A 13,221-nucleotide genomic window follows, 5' to 3' on the forward strand; every position below is an offset into this window, starting at 1 on the left:
GTCCCCATGACTCGGTCTGAATAGAATGAATATTTGGAAAGCAGACTTCATTGTATTTACATTTTCATGTGTTTGGGACTTTATATAGTGGACTATTGTGTTCATTTTGTGACAAGTAGAGAAGAGATTGCATTCTAGGGATGGTTTTTTTGGGAAACATAACAGTAGTCCTGTTTATGGCTCTCCTTGAATTGGTTCATCTGTGTTGGTGAGCGGTATTTGCTACCAGACCTTGTCTGGTGAGCAAAAGAAAAGCAATTTTTAAAAATCTGCTATTAAAATCGAGATGATACATTTTCACATAATAATATGTGGAGTTAAGTAATGAACCATCTTTATTAATTAATTTACTTGTTTTTGAGGTGGAGTTTTTGCTCTATTCCTCATGCTGGAATGCAATGGCGTGATCTCAGCTCACTGCAACCTCCACCTCCTAGGTTCAAGTGATTCTCCTGCCTCAGCCTCCTGAGTAGCTGGAATAATAGGCACCTGCCACCATGCCTGGCGAATTTTTGTGTTTTAAGTAGAGACAAGCTTTCTCCATGTTGGCCAGGTTGGTCTCTAACTCTTGACTTCAAGTGATCCACCTGCCTTGGCCTCCCAAAATGCTACAATTACAGACATGAGCCACGGCTTGACCTCAGCCATTTTTATTCTTTCAGAAATGTGATTGATAACAGTAAAGCCGCACTCCTCACGTGCCTGAAATATCCCTCATTGTCTTCTTCAGGTGGCAAGGGCTCTGGAACAGCCACATAAAGGTGAGGGCAATATTTTTTTTCATTGATTGATTGGTTGGTTGATTTTTTTTCTGTTAGAGGGGTTAGCATCCATGTGTCTGAAATTGAAATTCAAGAGGAGAGACAGACACCTGTACTAGTTTTCTCTTGCTGCCAATGATCACATTACCACAAATCAGTGGTTTGAAACCACAGAAGTCTGGAATGAAGTGGCTGGGTTCTCTGATCAGAGTCATGTGAGGCTAAAATCCAGGAATGGGCTGGCTGTGTTTTTTTCTAGAGCTCAAGCAATTTGTTTCAAAGTTCACTACAGATATTGAAAGAGTTTCTATTCTTGTTTGTGGGGCACTGAGGGCCCTTTGTCTTTGCTGACTGTCGTCCAGGAGACAGTCTGACTCCAGAGGCCACCTGCTTTCCTCCTTCCCTGTCTTTCCATCATCAACCAGTAATAACTCATGCAGTCTTTCTCAAGCTCCTACCATCTCTGACTTCTTCTCCAACCAGCCCCAGAAAGTTGTCGTGTATGGAGCGATGTGATTAGATCCAGTGCATGCAGGTAACCTCACCAGCTTAAAGTCATATAACTGGCATATAACAACATAATCACAGGAATGGTGTCTCATCACTTTAACGGGCATTGGAGACAAGGGTGTGGCATGTTGGGGGACCATTTCAGAAATTCCATCTACCACAGTATTCACATTCCCCCAATTGCAAAATGCATTCACCCTCTCCCCTAAGGTTTCCCAATCTCATGTCATAAAAGCATTAGTTCAACATGAAAAATGTCATATAGACCACATCAGATGAAAAGTTTAAAATCCCATTTAAAACATCCACACCAGGTGTGGATGAGGCTTCTGAGGGTGTCCATGAAGTACAGATCCTTGACATAATTCCCTTTCCTCCGTCGACCTGTGAAACTGAATGAACAGCTTATCTGCCCCTAATGTGAAATGACGGGACAGATATGGAATAACAACTACAGTGATTCTAGTTCAAAATGAGGGAATAAGGAAGGGATAAAGAAGTCACTGACCCACAATAGTTTGGAAATGGAGCTGGGCAAAATCCAGCAGGAGTTTCTTAATTAGGATCCACAGCCTGGGACCCACCCGCTGTCCTGTGAGTCTTTGCCTCTGGGCTCTCTGCTCTGCATTTCTTCAGACCATGATTATTCATCTCTTTTCTCACACTCTTTTGTGTATGGCTCCTATTGCACTCAAAATGTTTTTGAGATTCTTCCATGTTGTTTTGTGTGTCAACAGTTCGTTCCCTTAGGCTTTCCATGGAATGACTGTATTACAGTTTATTGATCCATTGTTGTATTGACAGATGCTTGAATGTTTCCAGTTTTTCCTATTATGAATTAAAGTGCCATGGACATTCTTGTATAAATCATTTTCTGGACATATGTTTTAATATGCTGGGGAAACTGCAGGCAGCACCTCTGTCGCCCTGATACAATGGGCACTGCTTAACCTAGCAAAAAATAGGTGACCGCGACCTTGGCAAGTGCAGCTCCCACGGAGTGGTGAGGGCAGAGGCTGATTGGAGTTGGTTTATGAGCCGGAAGAAGGAGAGGAATCGCAGACAAGTGAAGGAAATATTTTGAGGAATTTTCTTGTGAATGGAAGGTGAGAAACAGGGGAGAAGAAAGTGGGTCAAAGATATTGTGCTTTTTAGGCCGAGTGAGGTGGCTCACACCTGTAATCCCAGCATTTAGGGGGGCCGAGGCGGGCGGGTCACTTGAGGTCAGGAGTTCTAGACCAGCCTGGCCAACATGGTGAAACCCTGTCTCTACTAAAAATACAAAAATTAGCCAGGTGTGGTGGTACACTTCTGTAATCTCAGGTACTCAGGAGGCTGAGGCATGAGAATCACTTGAAGCCAGGAGGCGGAGGTTGCAGTGAGCCGAGATTGCGCCACTATATTCCAGCCTAGGCGACAGAGTGAGACTCTGTCTCACACAAAAAAAGCAACTGTGCTTTTTGTTTTATTTGGAGATGAGAGAAATAATAACTCATTGGGTGCAGCTGGCAGTGCCTACTGAAGAAGGAGGAATGGGCTTGGGATACCCTTGAGTGGCTGTGGGGCTGGGAGTGGCCACGTGGCCATGGACACTGTGGGGCCGGTTCACTGGGTAGCCACAGGAAGGAAGGTGCCTTTGAACATAGATCGTGTCCCTGTGTGGGGAAGGTGACTTTTGGTTGCTTGTGTTTTCTCAGGGGTCTGGGAAGCAGCAGTGGCAGCTGAGTGGCGAGGTGTCCCCAGAACCTGGGAGAGAGGATGGCGTAGAGCAGGTGCCCACAGACTCTTTCTGTAAAGGACCAGATAGTAAATAATTTAGGCTTTGCCAGCCAAGCAGTCTCTGTTGCAGCTCCTCAGCCCTGGCCTTGGAGCTCAGAAGCAGCCTGAGAGGATTTGTAAACAAACGGGCATGGAGGTGTTCCAACAAAACTTGATTTACAAAAATAGGCAGCAGGCTGGCTCTGGCCTGCTTAGACTCCTGGCCCTCGACCTCGCCTCCAGACCAGGGGTCTTCAAAGCATGGTCCCTGGGATTCCAGCATCAGTGTTATCTGGGACTTGTGAGAAATGCAGATTCTCGGACCCCACCCCAAGTTCATGGAACCAGTGACTGAGTCACTGCAGTGTTTCCAACCCGAGTTGAGTTTGTGATTCTGGAATTCTGGAAGTTAGCTCAGCAGCTAGACCCAAGAGAGTGAGGTGTGGGGTGGGCTACACGCCCTGTTAAAGGCACAGGCATCCCAGCCCCCAGCCCCTTCTTCAAGCCTGTGTGAGGACATCCTGCCTGCCATGGGCCATGTTTGCTTATTCAGCCTCCATGGGGGGCTCCCTGGGGACGGGCTGTGGTGATGACTCTGCTCTCTGCAGAACCCTCCACTCTGCAGGCCTGGTTTCCTGTCCTCGTCCCTCAGCTACTCAGGGGAACCTGGGGGCAGGAGCTCCGTTTCTTGTAGGGGCAGCCTCCCACAGCAGGAGGGCTCAGCCAGGGTTCAGTGAATGAAGAAACGCACTGTCCTCTGATCGAAAGCACAGCATCTTTACTAGTTTAACGACAGTTTTTTAGTGACTTTAGTGAGATGATTTGATTTCCTGCCTCTGAGTCATCTAAGAGCAAAATGCATGAGCTGCTAATGGGCTGAAAGAGAGGCTGCCCTTGAGGATACTCCAGCCCCCCCAGTGCTGCAGGGATTCAATCACCCCAAAGCCAGGTAACCAGCCTCGGCCTCCCAAAGCTCTGGGATTATAGGCGTGATCCACCGTGCCTGGACTGAATGAGGGTCTTTAAGAAAAAAACTCCAGGGGATGGTCACCAACCCGTGCCGCCTCCTCTGAGGTTAGCATGGTGCTGGATCTTCTCTGCATCTTCTGTCCTTGTTTTTGATTTTCATTTTGGTTTCCTCCGTCACCCAGGCTGGAGTGCAGTGGCAGGATCATGGCTCACTGCAGCCTCGACCTCCCAGGCTCAACCAAGTCCAGCTAATTTTTTTTTATTTTTTAATTTTTTTGTAGAGAATGGGTCTCTACAAAACAAGTCTCTATGTTGCCCAGGCTGGTCTCAAATTCCTGTGCCCAAGTGATCCTCCTGCCTCAGCCTCCCGAAGTGCTGGTATTCCAGGCTGGTCCCCTTTTGCCAGCAGGTCTGCTCATGTGCTCACATCGCTCACTCAGGGGAGACCTCCGTTATTAGGGGGACCTAGACCTACGCTGCCTGGACCCCAAGGAGGGAGGTTGTTTGGGAATCTCCTCCCTTACTTTGCTTTTTTTCCCAGGAAGCTGGCTTCCTGGTGACGGAAGGTCACCAGGAAAAAGAAGAGTGAGAAAAAAAGCCAATCCGCCACTTGGCTGTCAGGTTTCCTACCAATTTCATGGGTTGGTGTGGACGGGCGGGGCTGCGTTTTGAGCCCAGACCATCACTTTGCCCATGGGTGCAGGACCACGTGACCTTGAGCAATGTTCAGGAGTTGTCTGTGTACAATTACTGCAGCTTCTTGAACAAACTTATTCCCAGGTGTATTATTCTTATAGATGCTAATATAAATGAAATCATTGTGTCAATTTTCTTCTCAGATTGTTCATTGCTAACACAATGGATTGTTTGCTGAATGTTTGCTAAATTCACTTATTAACTCTGTGTGTGTGTGTGTGTGTGTGTGTGTGTGTGTGTGTGTGGTCTGTGAGCATGTATGTGTGTTTGCCTTTGTAATTATTATTTGGGATTTTCTTTTTTTTTTTTTTTGAGACGGAGTCTCGCTCTGTCACCCAGGCTGGAGTGCAGTGGCCGGATCTCAGCTCACTGCAAGCTGCGCCTCCCGGGTTCACGCCATTCTCCTGCCTCAGCCTTCCGAGTAGCTGGGACTACAGGCGCCTGCCACCTCGCCCGGTTAAGTTTTTGTATTTTTTTTTTTAGTAGAGACGGGGTTTCACTGTGTTACCCAGGATGGTCTCGATCTCCTGACCTCGTGATCCGCCCGTCTCGGCCTCCCAAAGTGCTGGGATTACAGGCTTGAGCCACCGCGCCCGGGATTTTCTATCCATAGGATCACACCATCTGCAAATTGAGATCGTTTTGTTTTCTATTCAAAAATATTTTATCTCATGTTTATATTTGAAAGATCATTTGACCAGGTGTAGAATTGTAGGCGACAGTTTCTCTAAGTGCTTTATTGCAAACTTCTTGTTTGTAAAGTTTCCTATGAGAAATCTTATGCCATCCTTCTAGGCAGTGCTCTGTATGGAACATGTTCTTTCACCTTTGATTACTTTTAGGATTTCCTTTTGATCACTGGTTTTGATGGATTTGATTCAGGTGTTCCTTGGTGAACTTTTCTTCATGTTTCTTGTTCTTAGAATGTTTGTATTTCTGTAATATTGGAAGTTTATGCTTTCCATGGAGCTTCTAAATCTTCCATCCAATGTTTTAAATATCTTTGTCTCTCTTCTCCACTACACGCCCTTCAGGGATTCCATTATCCCTCTAGAGGGTGTTTAAAGTTTTTATACTGATGGTCTTTTTATGTTTTCAAGTCATTTGTGACTGTGTGTTTCATTTATGTTAGTTTCAACTTCTATTCCTTCTAGTTCAATAACCTTCCCTTCCGCAATGTTTAATCCAGTGCCTTCCTCCATTTCAGACTGTAAATCATAGTTTTTATCTAGAGAATTTGATATTTAAAAAATCTTCAACCTCTCCACTTAATTAAAATAAAATTATACTGTTTTTAATGTCCTTTTCTTCTATTTCCAACATGTGTCTCAATTTCAACTAGATCATTAGATTCTTCATTATGTGTCATGTTTTCCTGCTTCTTTGGCTGCTTGATATTCTTTTATTTTTATTTCTTTATTTTTTGGGGGATGGAGTTTTGCTCTCCTGCCCAGGCTGGAGTGCAATTGTGTGATCTCAGCTCATTGCAACCTCCGCCTCCCAGGTACACAAGCGATTCTCCTGTCTCAGCCTCCCCAGTAGCTCACATTACAGGCATGCGCCGCCATGCCTGGCTAATTTGTTTTGGATTTAGTAGAGACGGGGTTTCACCATGCTAGTCAGGCTGGTTGTGAACCCCTAACCTCAGGCGATCCACCCAGCTGCTTGATATTCTAAGATTTGATGCTGGAGCTTCGCTGTCAATGCTCAAAAGTGCCCAAAGACACAAATCGACCCCAGTGTCTATGCACACCCAAGCTTTTGCAACAGGAGAGGTGGAGAGAGCAGAGATGAGTGTGCTGCAACATGCTGGTAGATGGCACCCCAGTTGTGCTTGGGGCTTTCCTATGCCTCATACAACAATGGGCCTTCCTTAATATTTCCCTTAAGAACCACCCGACTTCATGCCCTGTCTCTCTGTCCAAACACCAGGACAGTCCTCTCACCAGTCTCAACCAGCCAATGGATTGACAAACCTCCAGATATGAGTCAGTGGAGAAGGCGCTCCCTTGTCAACAAATTTTGTAGAAACAACTGGACATGCATATCCCCAAAGGAAAAAAATTCACCTGAACCTCAATACTCACTCAAAAACTAACTCAAAATGGATTATGCAACTAAATATAAACTATAATACTAGAAAAGCATAGCAGAAGTAGGAGGATAGGAGAGAGCAAGTCCACCTAGGATGATGACCGCTGAATTTCTCAACGGACACGTCAAAGCCCTAGGGGTTAGAGAGTCAAAACTCCCACCCGTAACCCTGGCCCTAAACACCTGGGCTAGGGAACACTGTGGCCCTCAGGAGATTGTCTTTAGCTGGGTCTGAGAGCCACACAACTGCAGAGGGAGCAGGAGACACTATGCAAATCGAGGCCAGAACAGCAGGGCGCGCCTGTTCATGACAGAACACAGGTAAAACCACCCTCAGAAAGAGCGTGTGGAGAAACAGATCATGCCTGAGACCTGGTGGATTAGAGCACTGGCTACTGGGGAATTGAAAGGAAGGGGCTTCACCGTGCAGAGGACCAGAGGTGCCAATCTTGGAAACGCAGAATTGCTGGGAGATGGGGAGGCAGGAACAGAGGAAGCATCCTCTGGAGACTCGTGGTGAAGAGAACACATGAACGAAGTAACTGGCAGAAATCAGAGGTCCTGGTAGAACAAAATTGAATCCCACAATGAGAACATACACCGTGTATGTCCCCCAGGGAAGACAGTATCTCCTAAAAACTCAAGAAAAATCATTTTGGGCGAGTACCTTATATCCAGTCATGCGATCCATGCAAGACCATGAGAAAAGATTATTAAACATGCTAAGCTCAGCGAGACCTGATTCCCTCAGGAGGACTCTGTTAAGGATGAGTACCACTCAGCAAGTGATGACTGTGACATTCGCTTTTGAATAGCTCATGAGTATTAATATATTTAATTGTGGATCTAACCAAAAACCAAGGTGGGGCCAAGATGACAATCACAGAATGTCACTGGTGTATGTTTAGGTTCAAATACTATTATGAGAAGTGGCAGGCCGGGCGCGGTGGCTCACACTTGTAATCCCAGCACTTTGGGTGGCTGAGGCGGGCTGATTACAAGGTCAGGAGATTGAGACCATCCTGGCTAACACGGTGAAACCCTGTCTCTACTAAAAAATACAAAGAAAAAAAAAAAGAGAAGTGGCAGGTAAGGGAGGTAGAAAAAAGATAACGCATATGTAATTTGCTGTCTTATGGAAATCTTTGAGGTTGAAAGTCATAATTTAAAACATATAAAACAAATATTAGAAGTGTGTCTAGTTCAAAGGGGGGAAAACTATCAAAAACATTTTTAGTGCAATATTAAACAGGAGCTATGCAACCCTTCCTAAATGCCAAAGGCACACACAGACACACACACAGACACACACACACACACACACACGCTCACAAAGAATAAAATAATTAGAATCAAGAAATGTAGTAAATATATTCTGCTACATATGATAAACATAGTCTACAATGTGGAAGAGATAAGAAAATAAACAGGGAAATGAAAATTTTTTTATTAATTTGTATCAGAACCCACCAAAACCAATCAGCATAATAAAAGATTCTCACACTGAATGTAAAAAGCAATCCAACAGTCCAGAGCGATAGGCAAACGTTTTTAATTGTATAGGGTAAAATAACTTTGGACAAAAATTAAAACTCAGGCAGAGAATGGTTGTTTTTTCAACAGCAGACACTAGCCAAAACAGAGGCAGAGTAAAAATTGAGACAGAAAATTTCCAGTGTAGAGATATGGATATAATAATAGACACAGGCAGGGATGATTAATAAACGATGAAGTGTTTAGAGGATGATGATTGGAATACATGACGTTTATACTTTTAAAAACCACTTCCCCAAATACTTCATTATAAGTAAGGTGTCTCTAAAAGCAACAGATCTCCTAGACCCCTCCTTAACCAAGTAACCAGTCCTGATATCATGATAATGGTGATGGACAAACTAGACCTTCTATGCCCGCAGATAGACAGGCTGAGGTTGGAAAGTCACAGTATTGACTCTGCAGTGTTCCTGGCAAAACGTTTAGGCTGAATTGAATCATGAAGACATTTTCAGACAACTTCAGAATGTAGATCATTGAGCCAGACAGCTGACCTGTCCTCTACAAACGAGTCCATGTCACCACAATCAATGACAACAACAAAAAGATGAGGAAATATTTGGGGTTCAAAATAAAGAAATGTAGCTACAGTCCCTTTTTACTTTCTTTGAACCCAAAATATCTCTTCTCCTTTTTGTTGTGAGATTCGTGGTGACATGGACTGTGTGAAGGAGACAGGCCAGTCGTCCTGCTCAGTGTTCTACATTCTGCAGTTGTCCGGTGATTACCTCCTATGAAACTCAGGCTAAGCGTTTTCTGCAAGAACATGGCATTGTTCATATTCTGCACCGGCAGAGTCCCGGGTGACATGCTGTCTCCCGCGAGCGGCTCCTGGCTCCTGTTCTTTACAGGATGGAATTGAGAGGAGCCAGGCTAAGGGCTCTCCACGCTGTTTGTCCATCTAGCTGTGGTCTTCCTAAGTATTGATAGGAATTGGAGGCTGAAGGACTGTGGCTTCTCTAACCAAAGGTGCCTAGTGGGTTAACAATTGTCAAGAGCAGTCAGTGGTTCTGAAATAACAATCCTCAGCCAAGGATCCCTCCTGTGTTACACATGGATCAGCTAAAACAAACCAACACTGAAGATACAAAGAATGGGGGGAGGTTCATTGAAACCAGGGTAACACCTTTGGATGACTTAAACACAAAGATGACACTGACCTTGAGCAGGCATAGAAGCTCAGAGACATGCGCGTAAAATGAAATCCCTGAGGAACTTTGTAGCTACCCAGAGATACCTGGTTCAAATCAGAGTATCTCACATTCACTCCCGGCATGTGCTGCAGAGTTATGTGAACGTGTCACACCTAACTTGGGTCCAGTGTCGTCAGACTGAGCACAGGTTGCCACTGCATGGTCTGAGAATGGAATAGAGTACTGCCCACTTCCCTATCCTATGTCTGGGATTCCAAACGGAACTACAGTTTCATTCAAACCTACATGTGCCTGTAAGTCCTGCCTGCGGCAATGACATCTCTCAGCTTAGGAAGGGCTGCTTAGTGTGGGAATAGGACTCCCATCTGGAAGCCCAGGTGGAACCTTATCATCGTCAAAGTAAAAAACCCATTGCCCACGTCAAGGGCCAAGCTGACGTGCTGTTCCTCAAGTGAGTAAAAGCCACTTGTGTAGTGCTGGAATGAGTCAGGTAGTTGAAAGTAACTTGAAGGAGTCCAATAACATCCATTCAGTGAGTCCTGCAAGACTTCAGGCTCTCCTGCTTCCATCAGCACCCCGTTGAGCCTGGAAAAGGAGATGAAACTAAAGAAGCAGCCAGGGGAAATCAGACACCGCAGAGCCCCAACTAGATTTCAGGGGTCACATAGGGAAGTGGTTAAAAAAGGAAAAGGATAGATCTTTTTAATGAGGTAAACCATTGTTGCCTTTATGTTGGGATAGAACAGGGCCAGGTAGAAAACAATGAAAGAGAAAGACAGAGAGAGAGAGAGAGAGAGAGAGAGAGAGAGAGAGAGAGAGCGCGAGCTGAGTGAACTGGCCAGGTGACAGACTGATAAGGGAGTAAAAGGACACTCTGAGTTAGTGCCCAGATGACACACAGCAAACAGTGATTATGAAGAGTGAGTTTAATAGTTTTCCATAAAATGTGATTAAAATTCGATGCAGTCGCCATGAGAGTACAGCTTTTGAGGTATGGTCAACCTATGGTACGTTAGTCAATGATAAGGGGAGGAAGAAATGGAAACCTAAACCTCTACTGCAATGAAAACCAACAGCAATGTCAGTAGGAGTAATTCAGCTTTCGTTGAAAACATGAAACCAAACACACTGCTTTCCCCTGGATCTGTCGTCTCCAGGTATTAAGAAAGAATTAAGCGTCCACAATTGCTGAAAGTTACCTGGGGCATGGTGGGTTTTGATCTTCTTCCCCTTCTTGGTACTTTTCAATTTCTGCAATAAATTCAGACACATGAAGCTGATTCTCCTACGCACATAACAATCCACTGTCTAATCCTTACACAGGGACCTAAGGCTCCTCAGCATAAGAATAAGACACTGTGGGAGATATATTTCAGAAGGCCTGAAGGCTGGTCATGATAGAGAGTCCTTGGTTTTTGTCCCAGAAACTAAGGGTAAAATGTCCCTTTTCTGGTAGATCGTTATCCCAATATCATTTGTCCCAAGTTTGTGCAAATGGTTATGCCATATTTTTCCAATCAATTTAAAGCAAATACCCTGAAGTGATTTCTAGGAGAAAAACTGCAATATTCAGCCCTGTCTCATCAAATCCTCAGATTCTTCATGGTTGTGAGGATTTTAGACACTGAAATTAGAGTGAGAAAGGAAATCTGGAAACCCTTGAGTCAAAATCATAGTTCTCTGAATTTGTCACATCTGCCCAGGTCCAATGTCTTGAGAGTAGAATCAGAGCGCCACAGGCATGGCCTGAGACTAGGGAGAGAGCCATGCTCACTGACCCATCCCATGTCTGGGCTTCCAGGTGGAACTAGAGTTTCATTGAACCTACATGTGCCTATAGGTCCTCACTGCAGCAGTGACATCTCTCAGCTCAGTAACGGCCACTTGGAACAGGATATGATCTCTATACGGAACACTCAGTGGATCCTTATCAGCTTCAGAGAAAGGTACTCACCATCCACGCCAAGAGAAAAGCCAACGTGTTGTTCCTCCAATGAGTAAAGGGAACTTCCCTGGGGATGGCATGAATCGGGAAGCTCAAGATAACTGTAAGGAGTCGAATAACATCTATCCAGTGAGTCCTGCAAGACTTCAGGCTCTACTACCCCCAGCAGCTCTCTGCTGAGCCTGGAAAAGCAGAAAAAGTAAAGAATAAGTCAGGAGACATCAGACACAACAGAGCCCCAACTAGATTTCATGGGTAGCACAAGGAAGTGGTCAAGAAAGAAAAATGATAGATCCATGAATGAGGTAACAAATTATTGCCTTCATGTTGGGACAGAACAGGGCCAAACGGAAAAGGATGAAAGAGAAAGACAGACAGAGAACAGAGGCAGAGAGAGAGGGACAGAGAGAGACAGAGAGCGCTTGGTGAGTTGTCCAGGTGACACACTGATGAGGGAGTAACAGGACACTCTGAGTTAGTGCCCTCAGGACACACAGCATACAGTGATCATGAAAAGGCTGTGATCAATAATTTTCCATCAAATGTGCTCAAGTTTCCATGTAGTCACCATGAGAATAGAGCTTTTGAAGTATGGTCCACCTACAGTAGGTTAGTAAATGATAAGGGGAGGAAGAAATGGGAACCTAAATATGTAATGCTACAAAAACCAATAGCAATGTTAGTAGGAATAATTCAGGCTTGGTTGAAAAGATGTAATCAATAATGTCGGCCCGCTCTGTTTTCCCCGAACCAGGAGTCTCCAGGTGTCAACACAGAATTAGCTGTTGTCAATTGCTCAGAGTTACCTAGGGCATGGTGGGCCTTGGTCTTCTTCCTCTTCTTCCTTTGTAATTCCTGCAGTAAAATCAGACAGGGACAGGCAAAATAAGCCAATTCACCTACACCCATAACAGTCCACTCTCTAATCCCCACACAGGGACCACAGGCTCCTCAGCATGAGAATAGGATAATGTGAGAGATACACTGCAGGAGGCCTCAAAGCCGGTCATGATAGAGATTCTGTGATTTACATCTCAGAACCAAGGGTCAAATGTCCCTATTCTGGTAGACAGTTATCCCAAAATCATTTATCCCAAGTTTGTGCAAACAGTTATGCCTTATTGTTCCCATCAATTCAAAGAAAATGCCCCAGATGATTTCTAGGAGGAAAACTGCTGTATTCAGCCCTGTCTCATCAAATTCCCAACTCGTTCATGGTCGCAAGACACTGAAATTAGAATAAAGGAGGAAATCTACAAACGTTGAGTCCGAATCATAGTTCTGTGAATTTTTTACATCTGCCTCGGTCCAATGTGCTGAGAGTGGGTTCAGGTTGCCACAGGCATGACTGGAGACTAGGAATAGAGCCATGCTCACTGACCCATTTCATATCTGGGCTTCCAACTGAAACTACAGTTGCATTACAACCTATATGTGTCCATAGGTCCTGCCAGCAGCAATGACATCGTTCGGATCAGGAAGGGCCACTTGGAACAGGAATATCACCCCTATCGGGAAGACCAGGTGGAGCCTTATCACCTTCATAGTAAGGAACTCACTGTCCATGTCAAGAGCCAAGCCAAAGTGCTCTTCTTCCAACGAGCAGAAGGCATTTCTGTAGGGCTGGCATAAGTCAGGCAGTTCAAGATACCCGCAAGGAGTTGAATAAAATCTATCCAGTGAGTCCTGCAAGACTTCAGGCTCTTTCTCATCCAGCAGTTCCCTGTTGAGCCTGGAAAAGTAGGAAAAGTAAAGAATAAGCCAGGGGGAATCAGAAACC

The 13,221-nt window shown here is 44.9% G+C and overlaps 1 protein-coding gene and 1 long non-coding RNA gene across 18 annotated transcripts in view; one reads left to right on the forward strand and one right to left on the reverse strand.

The window, feature by feature from the left end:
* LOC123571933 (uncharacterized) overlaps positions 1 to 13,221 on the forward strand; it is a 131,533-nt gene that overhangs the window by 9,143 nt on the left and 109,169 nt on the right. For 4 of the 7 annotated variants that reach the window (XR_010581130.2, XR_010581129.2, XR_010581128.2 and 1 more), the window contains exon 3: positions 663 to 761. The exons of 1 other annotated variant lie outside the window; for it this stretch is intronic. This is a non-coding gene — a long non-coding RNA (uncharacterized lncRNA). Of the gene's footprint in view, positions 1 to 662; positions 762 to 1,675; positions 1,788 to 6,626; positions 7,541 to 13,221 lie in introns of those variants that run through there. 2 more of the 7 variants (XR_010581126.2, XR_006696289.3) reach the window with 2 other exon arrangements.
* Positions 8,325 to 13,221, reverse strand: part of LOC102137933 (NBPF family member NBPF3-like) — a 131,318-nt gene continuing 126,421 nt past the window's right edge. For all 11 annotated transcript variants that reach the window (XM_065529233.2, XM_065529236.2, XM_065529238.2 and 8 more), the window contains 5 exons: positions 13,001 to 13,173; positions 12,248 to 12,296; positions 11,451 to 11,623; positions 10,696 to 10,747; positions 8,325 to 10,081 (listed from right to left, as the gene is read on the reverse strand). In XM_065529233.2, coding sequence (XP_065385305.1) covers positions 9,838 to 10,081; positions 10,696 to 10,747; positions 11,451 to 11,623; positions 12,248 to 12,296; positions 13,001 to 13,173 — 691 coding nt within the window. In that variant the 3' untranslated portion in view covers positions 8,325 to 9,837. The remainder of the gene's footprint in view (positions 10,082 to 10,695; positions 10,748 to 11,450; positions 11,624 to 12,247; positions 12,297 to 13,000; positions 13,174 to 13,221) is intronic.

This window comes from Macaca fascicularis, chromosome 1 (genome assembly GCF_037993035.2).
Source record: "Macaca fascicularis isolate 582-1 chromosome 1, T2T-MFA8v1.1".
NCBI classification, from domain to species: Eukaryota; Metazoa; Chordata; class Mammalia; order Primates; family Cercopithecidae; genus Macaca; species Macaca fascicularis.